This window comes from Melanerpes formicivorus, unplaced genomic scaffold (genome assembly GCF_026170545.1).
Source record: "Melanerpes formicivorus ecotype bairdi unplaced genomic scaffold, bMelFor1.0.p_v2 SCAF_40, whole genome shotgun sequence".
Taxonomy (NCBI): Eukaryota; Metazoa; Chordata; class Aves; order Piciformes; family Picidae; genus Melanerpes; species Melanerpes formicivorus.
In genome coordinates, this window is record NW_027142392.1 from 1,362,448 (window position 1) to 1,387,321 (window position 24,874).

Below are 24,874 nucleotides of genomic sequence, written 5' to 3' on the forward strand. Positions count from 1 at the left end.
TCTTCAGAGAAGGAGACTCCACAACCTCGCTGGGCAGCCTGTTACAGAGCTCTGTCAACCTCACCATAATGAAGTGTAATCTCATGTTGAGATGCAACCTTCTGTGTTCTAGCTTGTACCCATTGTTCTTTGTCCTGTCACTGGGCAACACCGAAAAGAGACTGGCATTTTCATCCTGACATCCACCCCTCAGATATTTATAAACACTGATAAGATCTGCTGTCAGCCTTCTCTCAAGACTAAACAGCCCCAGGTCTCTCCATCTTTACAGGAGAGACATTCATATCCTGCACTCATCGTTGCAGCTCTCTGTTGGACTCTCTCCAGCAGATGGTTAGAGAACTAAACCTTCAGAAAATCAATCTTAAAAACTGTACCAATTTCTTTCCACTTCAATCACTGAACCAGATCTCTTGAAGTCAAGAGAGGCTCTAGCACCAGATACATAAATGGCTACTTACATACAGAGCAGTACAGTATAAGATATCAAAATCATCACTTCTGCATACACAGACCTGAAGTGATGGGTCATTGTGTGACTCTTAAGAGTTCTACAGAGTCAATCTGCAGGTGGCTCCATCAATGCTGTTTGCTATTGCTAGTTTTGATGATTCATCACTTTATGAAGTTATGTGACCCTTACAGAAGGTTAATCAGTTTTAATGTTCTTCTCTGATCTAATTTGATAAAATAGCCATTCTGGGCATACTCCAGCAATGTATTTTCTCTCTGACAGCCTGGCCATCATTGCATTATTCAGAATCACAGAATGCCAGGTTGGAAGGGACCCCAAGGATGATCTGGTCCAACCTTTCTGGGTGATAGTTCAAACGAGACTGCCCAGAACCATGACAAGCTGAGTGTTAAAACTTTCTAGCAGAGGGCAATCCACTGCTTCCCCTGAGATGTTCACTTTGTGAAAAATTTTCTCCAGGAGTCCAATCTGAACCTCCCCAGCATGATATATCTTTCTTGAGATACAGGGGTTTTAGACTTGGTATCTTACTCATGTTTTTCTTCAAATTTTGTTTAAGATATCCTTGGTCATGCATTCATCCTTACTTTAGGGCTCCCAAATTTCTCCGGATCCCTGGAAAGCTCTTCATCAACGGTTAAATAATACTTGCACACAAACATACACACGCATACACTTACATGTATATACATTTATCCTCAAGATCTAACTACTTCCTGGCAACATTTTTACTTTTAACTATTCCAACACTGCCATAATTATCTGTCAGACTTGATTGTCCGGTTGTATTTTGCTTATATTTGGACTGTCAGTCTTGCTATGCTCTGCCACGCAAAAGAAAGAGTAGCCAAAACTAGCATCAACGGTCACATCCCTGACCAGTTCTGACCCATGAGAAGCAAAGCACAAAACCTACTTGACTTGTTCAACAGCTATTGAAATAAAGCATCCCCAACACAATCAGATTATTTCCAGAACTGCAGCCCACTGTGTGTCCCTTCCAGCAGATACTGAGATGGCTGAATTCTGCCTCAGACTGAAAGCCAGCACAGCAAAAGGAAAAAAGAAACAGTCACAGGATGCAACACAGTCAATTCCAATTGGATAAAAGGAAAAGCATTTTCACACTGATGTGTTTTATGAGCAGAACAAGCTGCCCAGGATAGCTGGCAATCCACAGACTATGAAATACTGAAAGTTCAGCTACACAACACTCTCAGTCATCTGATCCAACTTCAAAGGTAGTCTTGCCTTCAGCAGAAAAGTGGACTAGGAAATCCGAAAGGTCCCTTCCAAACTAAATGATTCCATATGGCTGTGTAATCAAACCTGCTGCCCTAATACAGAGCACCTATGCTATTTTCAACAGATCTTTACCTGATATGTAATCAAAGACCACAATCTTCTGAAACTCTAGCAGATTTTGTGCTGTCCTCCAGATCATGTCCAGCTTCACCTTAACATTGCACCCATTTTCAGCCTGGGGTTCACTACAACTGCCCATCTCTTTTGTAGAATTTCAGTAACACATGTTCCCTCTGCAGAATTTGTGCCATTAATGATTTGTTCCCAAGCAAAATTCCTCACATTTGTCCCTACTGCTCTATTAAATCCAATTATTTTTTTTTCCTAATTTGAAATCTTTAAATTCTGTCATCCAACACACTGCATAACCTCTACCTAGCTTCAACTCATCCACATATAGCCATATTTGTAACTGTAACACTGAAGTCACGCATTAAAATACCAACTATACTGCTATTTATTATCCCCCAACAGCCATTTCAAATACTATTCCTTTAAAATATATATGTTTTCATGTAAGAAACACCGTAACACAAATCACTACTTGCCTGTTACTTGCATCTGTAATCTTCCATTATGGTTGTTACTTGTATCAGATCTCGGTGAGGCTGTGGCCATGTCAGAAGTTTAGGCTTTAGCCTATAAATAAATAAATTCACAGAATAATTAAAGAGGAAAACCACCACACAAGTAACTTATTAAAAAGTATTATCTCTACATGTTAGTTGCAACTATTAAACAACATGCTCAACTACTCAGTGAGTTACCAAATGTTACTTGGGTACAGCAGAATGCATTCAAAACACCAGTTTTAAGAAAACAATTACTTAGGAAATTTGTCCCACTTTACCTTTGAGGATACCAAGACCCCTCAGTAATGCTTACATTTACATAGTTAGAATAAATGTGTCAAGCAAGAAAAATAATAAAGCTGCCATGTATCACTATTCCTATCTCCAGAAGGTATGCTTATGATCTGATTTCAGATGAGCCAAGCACCAATAACTACAAATTTACAAAAGGTCTGAAGCCCTTATATATTTGAAAGCAAAACTGTCCCCAGAAGAAAACACTCAACAGCACAAATGATTCAGACAACAAACGTTTGCATTCCTCCCTTACATTTGCACTCAGCTGTGTATAACACTGCTGTCACCTTCAGATCACTTTCTCATCTACAGAGACAGTAAACACTTTACAAGGACTACCCCTTCTCATCATTTGGTGACTGAAATAGCATGGCTCCGATCTGGGGCATCCTGACGCTTGAAGCATGTATAGAAAACATCGCCCCCCCATCCACCTGAATTGCTACAACTGAAACAAAGCTAGAAGTAAAATATTCTGTCTCTCTTAGTTGTTTTTCATGAGAAAAGAATATGTGCATTTAAAATACACCTTCCAGGATCTGAACTTCCATACATTTATTTCTGTGAACATTAATTGGTGTCAATAATAATACTGGAACAGTTGTCACGAAACCTATTTGATCGTGCATCTGAAGCAGCAAGCTTTTCATCACACCTCCAAAGTGTATATATTTATTAATAAATTATGTAATGGTACTGCTGTACCAATATGTTCTGTACATTATCAAACACAATAAAGATTGAATAAACATTTTTTATTAATGAAACCCCAACATTTTGCTCATTAACAATCTTATTTTTTTCTTCTGTTATAGCCAGGTGATTTAATTTGCTTCATTATTTCTTAAAATGTTGGCTTAGTACTCTGTAGCACAGTGATTTGAAGGTCTGGTTCTCAAGTGTCTTTATTTCAATATTTGGTTTTAAAGGCTGCCAGAGATGGAATAGAATGTACAAAGATTCATGCATCCAAGTCATGACCCTCATTTTTTGTTCACATCCATTAATTACACAAAGGTTTTTCTTGAAATCTGTCCAGTAAATTTCCATCTTCCCTGATAACCATCCATCCTTACTGCAAGCTAATGCAAAGTGCTGTATTTTCATATTTTTAACAAATGGGTTCAAAAACACCTGAAAGTTTGCCTTTGGAAGACTTTTTTACAAGTGAGGAAATTCTGTTTCCACGTTCAAGTGTACAGATATGAGTTTTTATAGATGACACACACCTTTCCTGGCAATAAAGCCACACAACGATGGAAACATTTCCAAGTATCTGTTTTCAACATGCTCTCTCCATAGCAGGAGTTTCTTTGGCAAAGCAGTTAGCTTGTTCTTGCTCACTGTTAAAACATCACCTTCACCTTGAAGGGACACGCTGTGTCTTTATGGTTCAGAAAATGCTTGATAGTCAGCATACTACTGCCAGCCACTCATCATCACAGACCAGGTCAGCAAATCCTGAGCCCTCAACTTTGTGAAAGAAAGATGGGTAACTAATTTTTAAGTTTTCTAACACTTCTAAGCACCTTGCCATGATAACCAGTGAACCTATTTGCATGGCACTGGTCCCTCTCCATGCCAGAACAGAACACTCTAAAGATTCCACCACTTCAAGGTCTTGTTTTCATCTCATTAAACGCATTGATGACACCCTGCAGCGCTTTGTGAACTTCCGGCTGCAGTTTCCTTGTTGTTTGCCTATGCATGACACAATGGAAGAATTCCACATGTGATTCTCTCCTTATACACATACCTCAGAATTCTAATTCAATCAAAGCAGCCACTCCATCACTGGTTACATTTGCACCGTTCTTCCATTAAAAATTTGTTATTAAAGAAGTAACTTGCTGTTAAAAAAAAAGTATGTTCTCTGCTGCATGCTTCCTTAGTGACTTAGTTCTTTGTGTATTTCATGACTGACACAGAATCAGAGCCACCTTACAAACATCTCTGCTTTTATCCAGCTGTAGAGCAAGCAGTATCACTGTATCACACTATTTCTTTCTCCCAAACCTTTGGCAATGTTTTCCAGATATCTTTCAATGGTATCTACTGGCAAAGGGATGCATTTTAGTTTGTCATCATGTTGTTTGTCATGTATTATTTCAGATCAAGTGTTTCCCCCAGCAGCATGGGGCTTCTATGCATTTCACTGTTGAGAAACCTCAGAAGAGCATGCCAGTGTCAACACATATTAAACAGAACTTAATTTGTTTTCAGATGTAAGTCCTGTAGTTTCTTCTCACACCTCAATGATGGTCTTTTATATCCCACTTTGGAGGCCACTAATACAGAAGACAAAGGACCAACACATGCAAAAAATTCTGTGGCAAACAAAATTCGTCACAAGAAATCAAGGCCTGCAATCTAGTTCTAGTTTTTAGCTCCTACTGTTCTTCTTGCATTGATGAAATACTAGGAGCCCGTTTGCTTTCATTTTTAGTTGGTTGGGTTTTGTGGTTTCTTTGTTGGGTTTTGGGGTTTGTTTCATTTTGTTTAACCCTATACGTAGCATGCAGAAAGCAAAAAATAAAATAGAAGTAAAGGAATAAATGGTGTCAAACTCCTCAAGCAAACAGTTCACTGCCTAATCTACTCAGATTTCAGGATTCAAGTGCTGATTTATCTGCAAGGCAAGCCACCTGTCCTAACCTGAGTTTCTAGCTCTGCTTGCTACCAAGCTACTAACTGCAATAGGCAAACACACTTGCCAATCTTCCGATAACAGGGAAGTGAGAATTCACTACACTTAGCTTTGCATCTTCCCTCTTGAAGGAAAAAACTGCCACAATGCCTGGCAGACGTTATTACAATGCCAGGGAGATCAAACAAAATTAGGCTTGGGGTTAGCTGAGGGAGATTTCTGCACTAACTAAATGACTGCCTACCACATCAACGGTGTTCTGTTTCTGCCCATACAAAATAAACATCCTTCTATAATAGAAGTCTATCTCCTGTCCTTGCTGAAGTGGAACACCCAGGTTTATGTATACAGCAGTTCCAAATTTCTCCCAAGTTTTCGTGGAGCTTGCTAACAAAATATTGTGTTAATATGTCAAATTATATTTAGAAAACAAATTAAAATCTATGAAAGCACAAACAGAGTTTATCAGATAAACACAGGGGTTTTTATTTAGAATACATAAAGGAAAATGTTACATCATATTTCATACTCCAAAGGCCTTTACTGAACAGAACAAATTAGTTAAGTGACTAATTCTAGTCTCATCATATTCCAAAGATTCCAAAGCTGTGCTCCCCATCCATCCTAGTTTGGAGGAATGATTAGGAATTAAGAGGTAAAGAAACATTAAGTTTTCTGAATCTGAAGAAGAACAAAAACCCAACACATTGGTGTTTCTAGTAACTTCCTTCTTCAAGAAAACAAAAGAAAAAAAATCCTTAAGGCTTTAGTCATCAGTTACTTTTATCAGCAGCTATCCAAAGTCAGCTACCAACATTTTTTAGTTAACAGTTATTGTCTAATCAGAATCTGCTCACATCCTAATGTTGCACTCCTCAGTAAGGAGCCAAAACACCACTCTTACTGTACTCCTGAAAACAAAACAAACCACCAAACCACACCACTGAAGAGCCTGACGTACACTGGAGTCACCCATTCCAGGCAAATAAAACATGCAGGAAGACAATTTGTCCATCTTATGTTGTACAAGATGAAAGACCTTACCTAGATCTTTGGAAACCTACTACTCCCTGAAAGATGGTCTGGATATATGAGAAATTCTGCTGCGCAAGGAACAGAAGAATAACCCAAAATTAAGTTCTTCAGCTTTTGACAGGAAAATTACTAGCCATGATGAAGCCATGTTAAGGAATGGGACAAGACAACAACCCTAATAATCACATCAACTGTTTGAAGTAGTGATAGAAACAGCACTAGCACTGATTCTCATATTCAAGAAAACAACAGTCTGAAAAATAAAGACTGGAAGTAAATCTGATCATCATCTATAAACATATGAGGAACAGACAGAAAACAAACAAACTTCCAACCTTGGTGATACTGTGATAACATTAAACATTAAAAATAAATAAAGAGGATACTGAACTAAAAGAAGAGTTTTGATAGAAATGTTTCCAAAAAGATATATCTCAGGTTTCCTGGGGTGGAAAGGTTGCAGCAGAGAGAAAGAACAAGCATACACTGCATGAAACTGCACGAGGATAGTAAAGAAGTCCCACAGGAGAGGGACTGATGGACTGGCACTCAGATGGGATTACATCATCACTCTCTTACCTTGTTACAAGTGAAAATCCAGAGAAGCCAAGTACGATTTGTTTTTACTCAAAGCAAATGTCCAGTTTTCCTAGTGAACATGTTGATTAAGGGTTAAAATCTTTGAGGTTGTCCCTACACAATCTTCAAAAGAAGATTACATCGAGTAAATCAAAAGTCACCATCCTTGCACTTATCTTCCTGAAAATCAGGGGATTAATTCTAACAGGGCTACGGTCACCACACACTCCCAAATATAGAATAGAATAAACCAGGTTGGAAGAGACCTTCAAGATCATCACGTCCAACCTATCATCCAACACCACCTAATCAACTAACCCATGCAACCGAGCACCCTGTCAAGTCTCCTCCTGAACACCTCCAGTGATGGCGATTCCACCACCTCCCTGGACAGCCCATTCCAATGGGCAATCACTCTCTCTGTGTAAAACTTCCTCCTGACCTCCAGCCTGAACCTCCCCTGGCGCAGCCTGAAACTGTGTCCTTTTGTTCTGGTGCTGGTTGCCTGGGAGAAGAGACCAACCTCTGCCTGTCTACAACCCCTCTTCAGGTAGTGGTAGACAGCAATAAGGTCACCCCTGAGTCTCCTCTTCTCCAGTCTAAGCAGCCCCAGCTCCCTCAGCCTCTCCTCATAGGGCTTGTGTTCTTACTACATCTCTTTGTTCAGCTTCCAAGATAAGTTTCATTGGTCTAAAGGATGTGAAGCTTTTCTTTCAGAACTGTTTCACTGATGCAGATGGCCTTCATACCCTTCAAAATTCCTGGACAGCAAAAATTTATTAGGAGAGTCTTGAGAGCCACATAAAGATCACAGTTATCACAATGCTTCTGTGTAAACCACAGTCACCACATATCACTGTTTGATCAACTGGAAACATACAGTCTGTTTATTAACACTTACAACAGATTTTCTTGGTTTTTAATTGATACTGCTTCAATTGTATAAATTATTTTGGGTAATTACAAGTAAATTAGGATAAAGTAAGACCCTTGTAAAAAGCATGGAATAGCTAACATAGTAGGCTATTAGAAAAAAACAGTATCATTTCCAAGTTCATGTGAATCAATACTTTCATGGAACACAGTCTAGGTAACAATTACATCTTTTGCAGATTTACACTTCTGTGAAAAATCATCTCTACATCTCAAAATGCTACTAAACCATCAGAAATTAAAGACAACCACAAGTCAATTTATCCTTCAGTCTTTAGCAGATCGTTTACTTATTCATGGAATTTAAGCAGATGCATTACATATCCCTCTAGCTAGTAAAGAATCCTTAAAGGATTACATTTAATTGAGAATTAACATATTCTAACAGTTACACAGCCACTAAGCCCACCTTAAAATCACTAACAGTTGCAAAAATGCTGAGAGTTTATTTTTTAATGGTAAATAGAAAAAAAAAAACTTGACTTTTTCTAATTTACTGAAATTAAGTAAAGAAATAGAACAGACCAATAAACCATCATTAAGAAGCAGGTCTTGTTTTGTCTCTTATACGTAAAGAAAGGCAGTCCAGTTGTGAAAACCAGTGACCAATGCTCCCACTAACAATCATGGGATACCCACGTCCTTTTCTGCCAGCAAAATGTCTTGCTCCCTCTCCCCTTCACCTAGGAGTAACTTGCAAGCTATTTCAATCAAATAAAAAAAATACTTTAGGCAAAGAGGACTGGAAAAGGACCCAAAAGTGTTCAGCAGTAAATCCAACTTTGTTTTATCAAAGAGGAATAAAGCTTTATATTAACACCAACCAGCTTTTCAGAGTGTATCTTCAACACAGCCTGAACAATTAAGGGGCACAGTAGCACTTCATTTCTTCTGTTTTCAGTGAGCCCGTAACACACACTGACAGGTACAGATACGCCCGTGACTTCCTAAGGATCTGCTTTGACATCAGTACAATTTCAGCTTCAGCAATCTCCTCCCCACACTCTGCAAGGTTTTGTCAGCAAGGCAAAGCATTAGTTCCTCCTGACAACTAACAGCTTCTCCAGAGATACTTCAACGCGGGTTATACACTGCAAATATTTTGTTACTATGTTCCAAGTTGCCAACCCTACAGCAGACACACAGAGAACTGACTTGGAAAACAAACTCATCCTTCTGAAATCACAGAACATCTTGAGATGGAAGAGACCCAGGAGGATCACGGTATCCAACTCCTGACACCACACAGGGCAACCTAAAAGTGAAACAATGTATGTAAGAGCACCCTCCGAACACTTTGTGAACTGGAAGCTTCAGTTCACAGAGCTGTATCATAGCTGGTATTAGCAAGACTCAGTGGAAAAAATCCTAAATTGGGGTGCTTGGATGGAGGCCTACAGGCTGCTCAGGAGGCATAGGCAGGGAATGCAAGGTGGAGGAGTTGCACCATACAAAAGGGAGAGGTTTGACTGTACAGCCCTCTCATTTAGTCATGATGTGGCTGAGTCTTTCAGGATACTGAAAACAAAGAGTACTCACTGAGCCAACTAGGAAAGACGCCCTGCTGGATTTGCTATTTATGCACAGGTGATAGGTGTCTGTCTTGGCCACAGTGATGGTGAAAAGGCTTAGTTAAAATTTTCAATGTAACAAGGGAAAAAAGGACAGCAGAGTTGTTACTGGGGACTACAGGAGAGCAAACTTGAAGCAATTCAGGGAGCTATTTAGTAGAGTACCCTGGGAATCTGCTTCTGTGGGTTTAGGAGTCCACAAGTGCTGGTCAGTCTTTAAGAACCACCTCTTGGAAGCACAGGGGAAGGGAATTCCACTGTATCAGATGTCAAGCAAGCCAGGCAGAACATCACTTTGGCTAAATGGGGAACTCCTTGTGGAGCTCATGATGAAAAAGAAATGATATGATCTCTGGAAGAGAGGTCAAGCTCCACAGGAAGATTACAGAGCTATAGTTCATTTGTGCAGGGAAAGGACACAAAAGGCCAAAGCTCGATTAAGAGCTCAAAGTGACCAGTGTTCTGGGAGATAACACGAAGAGCTTTCAGAAGTATCTTACCAGCAAGAGAAAACATTGGATTAAAACTTGTTGTTTAATGGGAAGAACTGGCTGAAGGATGTGGCTCAAAGGCTTATAATGAATAGAGCTACATGTAGATGGCAAACAGTCACCAGCAGCGTTCCTCAGGGCTTACAGGGCCACTTCTGTCCAGTACTCTTTAATCTCTGGATGCTGGAGTTGAATGCATCAACAGCAAGTTAGTCAGCTGGGAAGTGGAGAAAAAGATGCTGATGTCTTCTCCCTCACATCCAGTGACAGGATATTTCTTTACTAAGGGGGTGGTCAAACACTGCTAGAGGCTTCCTAAAGAGGTGGTAGATGCCCCAATCCCTTAAAAACATGATTTAGTTTTTGATCAGTCCTGAACTAGCCAGGCAGTTGTATCAGATGATAGCTGTAGGTCCCCTCAAACTGTGGTATATTCTATTCTCTTCTTGCACACTGACAGTTTGGGGGTATGACCACTTCCCTCGGAAGCTTGTTCCTGTGCTTGACCATCCTTTTGGTCAAGAACATTTTTCCTAATATCCAGTTTGGACTTCCTGTGGCACAGACTGAAGCCATTACCTCACATCCTATCACTGGACACCAGAAGATCAGCACAACCCTTCTGTTTCCCCTCATGGGCAAGTTGTAGACAGCAATGAAATCACCCCTCAGTCTCTTCTTCAGCTGAGCAAACCAAGTATCCTCAGATGATTCTTTTAAGTCATGCCCTCTAGACATCTCACTATTTTTGTTGCTCTCCTTTGGACAAACTAATATTCACACCATGTCTGATATAAGCATAGGAATGTTTGATTTTCTTAAACCAACCTATATGGAGTTCCTACAGCCCTGCCTCAGAGAGCAAATCTCTTTCCACTCATATTGGCATGGAAAGCAAGCTACATACAAAAATGCTTCATTTTTTTTTGTGTGTGTGTTTTCATGTACGTTCACTGGCCATTGCTTCAGATGCTGCAATATTGATCCATGCATTGGCTACAACATTGTCAGACTCACAGAGGAGTCTAAGGAAAAAAAATATAGTACAATTGCACAGCTTTACAAAGCCTTGTTTTTCAGAGGGTTATGCAGGAGGTCCAAACAAATGACAGACTACAATTCCACAGCACTGCCTATACCGTTTTGCCTTATGCTTAGGCTAGCAAAGACCTTTTTAGCCTGGCTTCCCAAGCAAACATCAAATGAGCGGCTCATACTGCCCACCGGCCTCTTCCCACTCTTCCTTTCTTCTCCATCCCTCTCAATGAATCTGTTCACCACCATATTCAGCTAAAGTAAACTAAGAAGTTATGTCCTCTGATACATTAAAGTCAACAGCTAGGTAGAGGAAAAAGACACCATTTCTTGTGCTTGCTGGGCAAAGGGCTTCAGCAGGAACTCAATACAATCCAGGCTGCCTGGCTCAAAGGCTACACAGCTCTGAATCAGTCTGAGCTGGAGCTGTGTGCATATTGGCTTTTTCACTACTAGTAAGATGGGAAGAGAATTGTTATGATGCAAGAAAAATGTGTATGAAGCCTGGTTGCACGGCTCACAAAAACAACTCATTGGCAAAATCTTTAGGGTACACCTCACTTGTGTTTCTTAATCACAATGATACTTCAAGTCCTACAACATCAAATACTTTAAAATATTACAATGCCTCCTCCTGTGTGTGCTACAGACAGGACCACAGGCACAGTGAAATAAATGGTGTAAGCAACTTTGATCAACTTGTTGATTGAACAGAACAATGGTGAAGTCTGACAGTCCAACATGTCAAGAAACTGGAGAAAAGTATTTTCTCCTTCATTTTAATATTCATCTGAATGGCATTCATATCTGCCAGAACACATAATATGCTAGCTACACAATCGTCTTCAGCTGCTGGATTGGTTTCTGCTACCAATAAGCCTAACAGTATAATTTATTGTTTATTAGACTTGCATCAAGCACAATGTAAAGTAATATACTAAGACATAACTAAAATAGAGGCTGATTTTAGTATACCTGCACTGTGAACAGGAAAACTTACCCAGTTATACACAGACATTTCCATATTAAATTTAACTCAATAGCTAACACATGACAACAATATGGAAAATGGAGATGTACAGGCTTCAGAACAAGCAGCCTGAACACATATCAAGAGTGCCCAGGCAATTTATAAAGTTCACTCACAAGCACATCTGCACTGCAGTCACAGCAAAATTAATAAACCAACAAATTCCAAAGGAGCATAACACAAAACTAAAGATGTTAGCTAAGAGTGCTACTCCTCAGTTTTGTGGGTATCAACTACTCACTCTTCTCTGCAGTCTTGCTTTTTGTTATGTGCTCTGCAAGCCTCTTTCCAGCTATCAATCTCAGCAGCATTAAAACACCAAAAAATGTCTGTCCTGGTGCCATTCACAGACTACACTTATCTAATACTACCTGAGAGCACTCACTCATTGCCACTTACTTTTCAAAAGCAGCCTTTCAGTCTCTACAGTGCTAGAAAACTAACCTCTTCCTTAGTAAGGCATTCAGGCGATAAATAATTCTCACTTCTTAAAAGAAAGAGTTGCCTGCTTCTGCTAATTATTTTCCAATATGATTCTGAGCCAATCTGAAGCCACAGTTTAACTGCACAAAAATTACAAGCTGAGAATATGAAAATGAGTAACTTAAATCCCACCAGAAGAGCCCAAGCTTGACTTCTCAGGGGTCAGTCAGTATTGCACCATATCAATACACTGCCTATTAAGTTTAACTCAAGGCTACAAAAGAATCAGTGGGATAAGAAAACTACTTAAATTCCTGATAAATATGGAAAAGAAAGAAACACAATGGTCTATTTGGAAAAAAGATGAAGTTAGTGATTCCACACAGTACTAGAACCACTTGCCACGTAACAGTACTGTTTGGCAGCTTGTAAATACACTTATGTAATTAACACAAAAATGGCATGCAAGCCAGTGTATAGTTATATTCTTAACACATTCCAACACTAACTTTTTATTGCTTTCCTAATAGAATATTATCATAAAGCAATTTACAACTATGGTGAGCTCTTATACCAAATACTTTATTTACAGCCCGTTTTGATGGATGGGGTGTAGCTATTTCTTCCAATATGCACTAGGCTTCCTATGTTAACACAAAAACATACCTATCACCAAATATTAAACCAGCCCCTGTTACAGCCCTGTGAATTTTTCACTTCTGTTATTCAATAACCTACAGATTTTGCCACTTTCTTAACAGCAGTCTTCTTGTCATGTTTGGACCTAAGCCTCCAACTAGTTTTCTTCTCCATGGCTACTCCCCTAACAGTACAGTTCTACTCCCTGTCCCACACCACCACAGCTTTATCAGCAACATCTCACAAGACATTCAGCCATCTAAAAAGATAACACTGAATGAAGGCAGCTGGAAGTGGAAAGCAGTAAGTTCCAAGAATGAAGCAGTATTGGGAAAGGTAGCAGCTTCCTCTCTTCTCCTCAGATTAGAAGCAACAGGGAAAAATTGGCAATCTTGTTGCTCTTCATCTTCTATTTAGCTCTCCTCTTATACTTTGCTTTTTGACTATTATGTCCACACGGATTTTTTTTTTAATGTCACTGCATATGCAAATAAGTACAAAGGAGCTAATTCCCATACAGTTCATTTAAAAAAAGGGTCATTTTTAAAGATGACTATATCCTGACCTGCTCAGCAGTTTTAGTTCATGCTTATAAACAACCAAAAAAAAACCCAAAAAAATCAAAACTGATCTTACTGACTTTCTCAGGAACTAGCAAATCACTGTTTCAAAACTGGACATGTGGTATTTTTTTCAGTCCTGAAGCCTAAGTACATTGTGCAATTGTACAGATTATGAACTTTATCTTTCCTGTTTACTTTCCCCTGTTCTAAAACTACAACTCCTTTGATTCTATTTACGCTGATGAATCACAGGCTGCCTTGAAATGCACACTCAATCCAAAGTTCTCTGGTATTTTTCGTTCAGCTATAAGAGGAACAAACAAAAGGTTGCACTTGCTAGTTTTTAAAAGGACTCTTTTGCTAATCCCCTACTCATTTAAATGATTGTAACAAAATGATCTTGCTTAGAAACCCCAGTAGCTAGAGATGTGTGCAGAGCATACTCTCTATACTCTTATCTGCCCTTACAGAGGCATAGACAAGAGCTCTCTTCTGCCCACTTCAGGCTGCAAGGTGACGATCCTTGAATGTGTAAAACACTTCGTGGCTTGTTTTCAAAATGTGACACCCACTTCTCATCCCCTTTTAAATTGTTTCTTCCATCTCCACAGTGATTTTTCAGCAAGCTATCTCAAATCCTAATAGAAACAAGCAGATGGCATCAACTCCCTGCCATTAGAACTAGTCGAGAAGGTCAGTTACTAATACATCTTGTATTCTTGAAGCCATCCACATACAAGACAAATTAAGAGTGTTTTCAACAACAGATACCTGCATTTCAAAACAATTATTCTGAAATTATTTTAGCCAATGGATGATGTCCTGCATTAGACATCAGAAACTGAAATTCACTACAAAAAAAGGGACAATTGGCCATGCTAATTACATCCTCCAAATTAACAGCCTTAACAATGAGGATGTTAAAGTCTTCAGGTTTTCAACTGGCTATATTTAAGCATGCTCAGACCCTAGTGGGTTAAAGCAGAACATAAACATCTCCAACATATTCCAGCAATAAAAAAAAAGGTCATTAATAAAAAAGGTTTCAAAAGCCCAGGAATGCAATCTGCTTTTTTAAACACATGCTGCACTCCAATTTATTAAATACCTTCATTTAGTCAAAAGCCATTATGAAGTAACACATCCAGCCAAGTAAATTTTGTGCTCCAAACTCAGTACAATGCATAAATCAAAACTAAATCCATATTCTCTTTAAACAGGATTTTTAAAGTGCTGTTTTGAAAATACTCCATTATCTAACTGCACTTTAGATCACAAACTTACACAATCCCCAATGCTGACTAAGGGGAGAGGAAATTGAAAAAATAACTCGTTTGTTTGTCATTTATCTGCTGTTACAGCACCACAGCAGCATACAGTCATGCAAACTTGCAATGGTTAATTGCTTCATACTATGTACCACATGGTGGTAGTTACTAAGACCTACATGTAAGGCAAGCATAAAGTTTTCCCTGAAATACTAAGAAAGATGGGGGGGGGAAAAATGAAAGGGGGAAAAATAAAAGCACTCTGACAGGTAAATAATTCTGCTGGACTACAACTACTCTGACAGCTGATAGCTTCCCTGGAATCTTCAGTGTTCCTCTGTAAAACAACTTCACACTTGCAAAACAGCTACACTTAAGCACAATTCTGATTGAATTATTAGGTCCTCAAACATAGCAAAAATATCCCACAAAATAGTAATCAAAACTTTTTCATTTACAGAAGGCAGCTGAAGCTGAAACCTCCTTCTTGAAAGGTACCATAGCAAATTTTATCAAAACCCATGCCATGTCACTGTTCTACAGGGGAAAAGAGAAAACAAACAAAACAATAAAGGTGCACCACTCAAGATCTGTTCTTTTTTACAATCCTTTGAAAAGCCTCTCCTAGACACTCCAACTCCTGATGAGGAAGAGGAGATTTCGCTCTGCAAATATTTTGTTTGCCTGCAGAACACAGAGGTGAGCACCCTGATACTTGCAATGTTTCTTACCTATGACTATTTTATGTCACTACAGGAGAATGTCAGCAGATTATGATAAATCTGAACCAGAACCTACAGAATGAAAACAAACTTCTAAAGAAAAAGCTGGATATAGCCAACTCCTATTGTCTGCATTTGTACATTGACCAAACCAATACAGAAGTATGGCATTACACATTGCCTCACTCAGAATTCAAAGGAAGATTTCAACAGTTCTGGTTTACAAATTTCATAAGGACCACAAAAATGACAGGACATTATTGCAGAAACTGGGGAACCCTACTCAAATTTACACACTTTCATAAAGAAAGACACACTGGAGCAGCTTTTCTTCTGACTAAGTCATATGCAATTAATGCAGAGATAGAAAGCCATCTATTTTTTATTGACACAAGACTTTTGTCAGTAATAATGCCAGCTTCTTGTCATAGATCCTTACTCCCAACTTCTCTTTGTGTCTAAATACCAGGAGAAAAAAAAAACTTTCCCCACACACATTCTTTCAAGAGGAAAAAACACACACACCAGGAAAGTGGGTAGAAGTTCCAGCTTATCAAAATTTCCAACTTCATACAGAAAGATAAGAAGGAAAATGAAATGCAATAGAATTAGTAGACAATTCCTCCCTCTTCCTAGGGTTCCACAAACTCAGGAAAAGGGGCGAGGTTTGTCAGTATTCCCATGCTTTAGAAACACTTGTAGACAGGTGATTGTTTAAACTTTAAGGTCAACACTTCAACAAAAACAAACAGCCTGACTTACAATGTTCAGTCCATTGATGTTTAGCAACACATATGGATTGTTTTTGTTAAGAAAAACCATTTACACCATTTTGGAAACTAAGTGGCTCATGCTGAGAGATTGTATCAGTCCCAGGTATGCAAAACTGCTGTCATGTTTTCAAGTAGAACTATGTATTTAAGGGAATTCTTTTTCGGTATCATTGGAAAAAGACTACTGATAATAGCAGGTTAGTCAAACTAGAAGCATTTATACGATCAGGTCTTTAAAATTTTGCTCAGAATACACACCAAAGAGGCAACAAAAGGACTGCAAATCCACTTTCCCAAGCAACATCAGCTGAAAGCATTTCTTGTTGCACCACTTAACAGCATCTTTGTCAAAATAAACTATGCTTTTACAACTCCACTTTTTTTTTCCTCAAAAGGATGAAAAGGCCTTCATTTTTTTCCTATGCAAAATTAATTTTACCTTTATTAGTATTAAAATCAGTAAGAAATAATAATTCAGTTTATACCTTGCCCAACAGAGACTCAGATAAGGCAGCACACAAAATTTAAATTAAAAAACGTTTAACAGCCAGTTCACATTGGTGGAGAATTGTCAAGGCCCACCAATAATCTGTTTCTATATCACAGAGGCATGAAACCAGACTATGATTTTTAGGTGGAAATTATTATTACTATGAAAGCCATATTGTCTTCCATGTGTATGGCCATATATAACCCAGCCACCTGCAGCCACTGACACTATCACCTAGTAAGACAGCATTATTAAACTTCCAGAACCTGGAGGGCTAATGCAAAGTATCCTGGGGACTTTCTGTGTGCCACAGGTGCCATGTGAAAATACAACTGAAACATGAATATGTCTTTTTCCAGTTTCACCCAAACACTGAAGAGCTCCCATTAAAATGATTAAACAGCGTCAAGTCCTCTTCTCTCTTTGATGTACACTTTAAACATTTATAGCTGTGGAAGCAGAGGTAGATCACCCTAGTTAAACTGGGATGAGAATTGGTCTCGCTCCAAACATAAGACAGCAACAAATAAAACCAGTAAACACTTACACTGAGTTGTAACATTTTGCCACAACATAAACAAAGGTAAATCACATAAATAGGTCTTTCAAGGTCTTGACCTGATATAGTCTGCTCGGTTTAAACACACATGAAAGGACCCAGACAACCCAGCAGACACTTTAACTTGAGCAGTAACAGTAAGGACTTCCATTGCCCTGTGCCACCTCCTTTTGAGAGCAGGCACACTGCCGGTACTGTGAGGGGTGACAGAAGCTCATTGTAGAAGGCAAACGGCTCTTCCCCTCCTCCTTCCCCAGTTTCACCAGAGGAAGGTGAACTGAAACGTAACAATATCCTTCTCCTCTGCTTTCACTCAGCAGATAAGCAGGCAAGGGCCAGCCGTAGAGCTGCCTGACTGACTCCTAACGCCTCTCGCAATCGACTCGACGTCGACACAGGTCAGGACTAAGCCTCAGTCACCCTCACTCGAAAGGCCGTAGACGGGAATAAACAAGGTTATACGCCTGACACCGGACACCGGCGACGCTCCTCGTCTGCCTCCCCCCACCCGACACCTCCACAAGCTCACACAAGCACCCACCCTGCCTCCCCTTGCCAGGTGTGGGTCCAGAGGCCCTCAGCCCCGTCCAGGCATGGACCAGGTCGGGAGACGGCAAGACAGCAATCCTCCAGAAAGCAAACGGGGCATCTGAGGGGAGAAGCAACAGCCCACACCCTCCTTCTCCACCACCTCCAGCAAGACCCTAGAGGGGCGACGAGCTGAAGTGCTGGATAGACTGAGACCTTACTACGGCTCCCTTCGCCATTTTAGCCCCCACGCCCATTCCCCTCCTCCCCGCCCCTCAGTGACAGGGGGAGCTCGCACCCGTTCCGAGCTCACCCCCGCCTTGCCCTCACCGCCCCCTCTTTCCTTACTGCCGGTCGACGGTGAAGAGGGAGAAAAACGGCAGGCGTTTTCCTCAGGCCGGGCCAGACCGCAAAGCGAAACGGCTGCGGCAGAGCCTGTTTTGTTTCCTTACCGTGGCTCGCAGCCTCACAGCTGCTGCCGCCTCCTTCTCCTTCCTCCCACCTTTTTCTTCCTCTTCTTCTTCTTCTTCTCCGCAGCGGCGGCTCCTCACCCCTCCGCGCCGCACTCCGCTGCTGCCGCCGCCGCCGCGCAGAATGATGCCATCTCACAGCGGCATCGGCGGCTTCTGCACAACACCCCTCCCGCCGCCGCCCCTGCTCCGGCCGCTCCCGCTGCCGGCGACCCGCAGCCACGACGCTCGAACCAACCCCCTGTACGCGCCTCAGGCACGGGGAGCAAGAACTCGTGGAGCTGCCGCTGCCCTCCCCGACCCTGCCGCCGCCCGGGCGGGAGGGCCCAGTCGGCACCGAGCCGTGCGCAGCGGCAGTGGGAGGGAAGAGGAGAGCCTGAACCGAGGCTCTTCAAAGGGGACAGGGCTTATTCCTAGCGCCTGCCCCGGGCTGAACCAACTTGTGCGCTGCGGCGGGGAGAGGAGCCGGGCGGACTGAATCAAACCTCTCCGGCAGCAGGGGAGAAGGGGCCGGGCCCCAGTGCCGGGGTGCTGTCGGCGGGGAGATCGTGCAGGGGCAGGATAAGGAAAGCTTTTGTGAGTCACGGCCCCCTCCCCGAGAAAGCCCGTCTGCGGCAGCACCGAGAGCCAGCACACCCCGGGTGCTGTGCAAGCGATAAAGGCCGGGGGCTGACTTCGCCGCCCGCCTCCCTCAGGATCTGGGCGGGATTTTGCTCCCCGCCGAGAGGCTGCGCCGTGGCCGTGACAGTCGCCCCGTTTCGGAACCAGCGGGATCCGCCCGGGCCCCTTTTTCTGCCGTTTGACCTCCCTCGCGGAGTATCAGACCCACCCGTACTGAGGGCGGTGGCTGTGGGGAGACGCAGCTGCTTGCAGCCCCCAGCGGTGGCGAGGCTGTGGGCAGGGACGACTGTCCGGTTTACCTCCAACACCTTGAGCACCGTCCCCGTCACGGGCAAGGGGCCGGTTGTCCTCAGCCACTACTGAAAAAGGCGCAGACCTCCCGAACAGACTTACAAACCTAGAAGTGCTTTTATGCACAAACGTGGGGCTTAAGTTTTGTCTTAATAAAGCTTTAACCTTTCCCCGTACAACATCGTGCTCGGGAGGCAGCCGCAGCTTTTGAGCATAAACAAGGCCTTTGAGCGGCTGTTTTAGGAAGCCCAGCGCCACTGTTAATAGAGAGGAACAAAAGCTTACAGTATGAGACCCTGAAGCAACTTCCAGCAAAGTCTGGTATTCTTTTGCTTTTAAAGAACAACACAAGGGCCAGCAATCTGATCTGGGCATGTAAATTCCTTCAGGAAACAACTGGGAGGCTCTTTAAAAGTGCTGCTTTCCAACCTCTTTATTCTTCATAGAAGATCTATAGGAGAACCACGAAGTTTAGAAAGAAACATTATGTACAGTTCAACTTTAGCTTCTAAGATACCTTTTAAATGAAAACAAAACCAGTATTTTTTTCACTGATAATACAAGAGGCTGAAAACTCTGGTAGTTTGAGTATTTACTGATAGCAATTGTAACAGAACATGTGAACTGTGCACTCGCCAAATCCATCCTGGGCAGTTAGGAGTAGCTGCCTAATGAATCCAGTTGCAGAATCCAAGAGTGACTGTTTTCTGTACGTCAGTTAAAGCTCGCATTTAAAGAAAACCACAGTCCTGCTTTTATTCTGAGAGTGTCCTAGATGAGGTACTTAGTCCAAGAGACTACTTTTATAGTCCTTTGGTACCACCTTCAGAGTCTGCTGGTGAGCTCCATTTATCTTTCCTGCTTGCTTGTTTGTTTGCTTGATTGTTTCTGATGTAAAACAATCTACTTGAAATCTAGAGGGAAAAAAAATACCTGTACCTTTAGGTAGGAACACTTTTTGATGGGGAAAAAATATACTTAAGAACTTTCTGCTGGATGCAGCATTGTATTTCCAGAAGCGATGAGAGAGTGAAGGTGTGAATGGCAATATTTCTGTCTCCATTCATTGTATAAGCTGTTAATTTTTCTGCTCCAAGGCTTTGCTTGTTAGTGATATCCATAATCTGATACTGATACTCATGTGAAAGTCATGACCATTATTTCTTAATAGACGGTATGTATAAAATTGCTAAGCGCTTCTTTCTTGCCTTATGAAGTACAAAAGTGTAGTGACTTGAAACAATGCTCTATACAAAGTTATGGGCTTCTCTGGTTTGCCTCCTCCCTGTTTCAAAACAAGCTTTGTCATACATTTGTCTCACTCTGGGGAACAGTGACATTCCAAGTATTATTCCCTCCTAAAAGACATTTCATACACTTATGAATGCAAAATGTCACAAGTTCAATTTTCAATGTCTTATAAAACCTCAAGATTCTTGAGTTTTTCCACTACTTTTAGGACAGAAGGTAATAAATAGACATATAACAGTTAGAAGCCATACACTGAAAACTTGTGAAAACATATAAGTTATACTTAAGGCTTATACTTACTTAGTATCTGAAAAAGTACACAGTTTTCTTCATTCTGTAGATAGCCACTTTTATTTTTTCTACTGTGCTGTGGTCAGTGAAGATTGCAGAATCCATTTTACAGCACTGATGGCTAGGAGTAATTACTGAAGGTTGGGTTGCCTCATTGCTTCTTAGCTTTGCTCTTTAGAGGGTTGAAACACACTGTTCACCTCAGGTAAGGTCTTACAAACCAGTAAACCTACCAAAAATTAAATCAAGCAAAGTTGGAACTTTGCAGGAGTCTGCATGAAGATTCATCTTAAATAAATGTAAAAGTAGCTTCTGTACACAGTATTCCCAATATAGTAATTTATAAGTGTCATTATTTAACCCCAGCCAGCAGCCAAGCCCCACACAACCACATAGTCACTGCCCACCAATGGGATGGGAGAATCAGAAGCGTTAAAAGTGAGAAAGTACTTTAAAGCAAAAGCCACACACACAAGCAAAGCAAAACAAGGACTTCATTCACTACTTCCCATCAGCAGGCAGGTGTTCAGTTACCCCCAGGACAGCAGGGCTCCATTATGATTAACAGTTGGGAAGATCAGTGTTACCATTCTGTATGTCCCTTCTTTCCTTCTTCTTCCCACAGCTGTATATGCTGAGCATAACATTATGAAGGGTAGAGTCAGTCATCAGCAAGTTTGCAGATGACACAAAGTTAGGGGCAGATGTTAGTCAGTTAGAGGGTAGAAAGGCTCTGCAGAGGGACCTCGACCAACTAGACAGATGGGCAGAGTCCAATGGGATGGCATTCAACAAGTCCAAGTGCCGAGTGCTGCACTTTGGCTACGGCAATCCCATGCAGAGCTACAGGCTGGGGTCGGAGTGGCTGGAGAGCTCCCAAACAGAGAGGGACCTGGGTGTACTGATCGACAGCCACCTGAATATGAGCCAGCAGTGTGCCCAGGTGGCCAGGAGGGCCAATAGCATCCTGGCCTGCATTAGGAATAGTGTGGCCAGCAGGAGCAGAGAGGTCATTGTGCCCCTGTACTCTGCTTTGGTTAGGCCACACCTTGAGTACTGTGTCCAGTTCTGGGCCCCTCAGTTTAAGAAGGACATCGAAACACTTGAACGTGTCCAGAGAAGGGCAACAAGGCTGGGGAGAGGCCTGGAACACAAGCCCTATGAGGAGAGGCTGAGAGAGCTGGGATTGTTTAGCCTGGAGAAGAGGAGGCTCAGGGGTGACCTCATTGCCCTCTACAACTACCTGAAAGGTGGTTGTAGCCAGGAAGGGGTTGGCCTCTTCTCCCAGGCAACCAGCACCAGAACAAGGGGACACAGTCTCAAGCTGCGCCAGGGGAGGTTTAGACTTGAGGTGAGGAGAAAGTTCTTCACCGAGCGAGTAATTCATCATTGGAACGGGTTGCCCAGGGAGGTGGTTGAGTCATCGACCCTGGAGGCGTTCAAGGGGAGATTAGACGTGGCACTTGGTGCCATGGTCTAGTCATGGGGTTTGTGTTGATAGGTTGGACTCGATGATCCTCGAGGTCCTTTCCAACCTAAGTGATACTGTGATACTGTGATGTGCTGTGGAATATGTTGTTGGTCAGTCGGGGTCTGCAGTCCTGGCTGTGTCACTTCACAGCTTCTTGTGCACCCCCAGCCTACTTGCTAGTGGGATAATGTGAGAAGTGGAAGAGGCCTTCACTTTGTATAAGCACTGCTCAACAGTAACTAAAGCATTTTAGCATTATTTACGCTGCACAAATCCAGCACAAATCTAACATATAATCCCATACCAGCTGCTATGAAGAAAATAACGTGCAATGAAAGTTTTTAACAGCATCTCCTTGGGTGTGTTTCAGAATAGATTAAATGCAACTGGTTAAGTTGGCTGTTTCTGCAGCCCTGCTCTTCAAACTATGAAAAATCCCCAAAGCAGCATCTGATGAGAGTAAGAGGCAAGATCTCTCTGGCAATTCTAGTTATGTTTTACATGGAGGTTTATCACTGCAAAGCTCCTGCAGAGCAAGAGGTCTTTTGGACAAGTTCTTTGGAACATAATTGGAAGAGCATTTAGGTACCTGAAATGTGGTTTAAGTAGAGTTTAAATTCTACCTTCAAGAGAGCACAACCCACAAAACCCTGTAGATGGAGTCACCCAGATCTGCCAGTGGTTGTACTCAATGCCCATAAGCATAGGCAGTTGGGCACCTGGTGTTGTCATTGCATCAGAAGAATTGCTGCTTGACTTATGCCTGTTATGTTCAGGGTCCAGACAACAGGAAGTATATCACCTGAAATTGGTGAAGAGGAGTATCAGAGGAGGTGCTATTAACAGCTTATCCTGTACACAAAAGATCTGAAAGCAACACAAAGTACAAATGTGGGAAAGACAGAGGCAGGAAGAAACATGGTAGCAGTGGTCAGCAGGCCTACAATGTCATGATGATGCTATATAGAGCTTGGAACCTAGGAAACCTCTTTAGACTATGACCAGTGAGTGCTGTCTGATGCAGGATCAGGATTATCTCTTCTGTGCCAGGTCTGTGCAGCTTTACAAAGCACACTGAAGTGTGAGAGAGCACTGATGGACAGTGCAGCAAATAAAGATTATGGCTACGACAGCTGGAAAATTTCCATTTCTGGTCCTTTTTCCCAACAGTGTTCAGTGTTCAGACATTTTAACCAATGGCTTCTCAGTGCACAATTTTGCCTCCTGTTCCTGGATGATAAACACTGCCTATAACAACTGAGTGTCTGTACTGCTGGCATTTGATCAGAGTCTCCTTATATTTCTCTCACTGATTCAATGATTACCGTGTTCTGAAAGCAGACCAAGTACAGTTACATCTGTGTTTTATTTATATACATGTATATGTTTGTGTCTGTAAAAGTATGCCTTAAATAGATATTCTCATTACAAAATATCTTTTTATAAAGTAAATAAGGGACAGGGAGTTATCCATATCATGGTATATGGTCTTTTGATATTATACTTAGAGCAGAATCCTACTTTATTCACTTTTTTTACTGCATATAATCTAAAGTCTCTGGATTTGCAATGGATAAGGAACTTGGGTACTGCACCTTTCAGTTATTTACTTCTCAAGATCTCAGGTAGTGATAGGACTAGGGGGAATGGAATGAAGCTGAAGGTGGGGAGATTCAGGCTAGATGTGAGGAGGAGGTTCTTCACCATGAGAGTGGTGAAACCCTGGAATGGGTTGTCCAGGGAGGTGGTCGAGGCCCCGTCCCTGAGGGTGTTTAAGACCAGGCTGGATGAGGCTCTGTCCAGCCTGATCTAGTGTGGGGTGTCCCTGCCCGTGGCAGGGGGGTTGGAACTAGATGATCCTTGTGGTCCCTTCCAACCCTGAATGAAACTATGAAACTATCATACTTCCTCACATCTCTCAGAGATAAGCATATGTTGCTTCTTGTTTAAGGTATGAGATATGGATTCTATGATTATGTATGCAATATTTAACACAATTCTGTTCTACTCCATAATCTGAGGGGTTTTTGCATAGGTAGCAGTGTAAATAATAGATAATAGTAATCACCTTGGGTACACTTAATTAAACAGGATGCCTATCAAGAATTTGTTGTCTAATTGCATTAAAACAATTAGATGTTTTAAACAGCATTGTGGAGGAATTACAAAATAACAAATAGCAAAGACCTGGACTGCAGTTAGCAGAAATCAGTAAAGCTACTTGCCTCTGGGTTTAGACAATATTAGCTTCCTTATCTCTACATTTGGATTTAGAAGAAGAATCTGTTTTCCTACATCTTTTTCCTACAACCAAAAGTGTTAATTCAAAAGCTGCAACTTTAAAGGCTGAGTGAATGATGGAGAAGGGTAAAAGCAATTGCTTTTTTGCTATGGTTTCATAAAATGTATTTTCCTGTGTGTAGACATCTCCCAAAATTACTCTGTGTTTTGAGAATACAATTATTTCAATACCTTGACATTGTTGTCTTTTCAGATCTGTTTTTCAACACTGAGGCGTGAGTGAATCAGCAATGAATTTATTAC

At 41.5% G+C, this 24,874-nt stretch overlaps 1 protein-coding gene across 3 annotated transcripts in view; it reads right to left on the reverse strand.

Annotated features, from left to right (window-relative positions):
* Positions 1 to 18,776, reverse strand: part of WWP1 (WW domain containing E3 ubiquitin protein ligase 1) — a 58,247-nt gene extending 39,471 nt beyond the window's left edge. For 2 of the 3 annotated variants that reach the window (XM_068158522.1, XM_068158521.1), the window contains exons 1-2: positions 18,388 to 18,776; positions 2,329 to 2,419 (exon numbers count right to left, since the gene is read on the reverse strand). In XM_068158522.1, coding sequence (XP_068014623.1) covers positions 2,329 to 2,398 — 70 coding nt within the window. In that variant the 5' untranslated portion in view covers positions 2,399 to 2,419; positions 18,388 to 18,776. The remainder of the gene's footprint in view (positions 1 to 2,328; positions 2,420 to 18,387) is intronic. The other variant, XM_068158524.1, reaches the window with a different exon arrangement.
* Between the last annotated feature and the right edge of the window lie 6,098 nt (positions 18,777 to 24,874).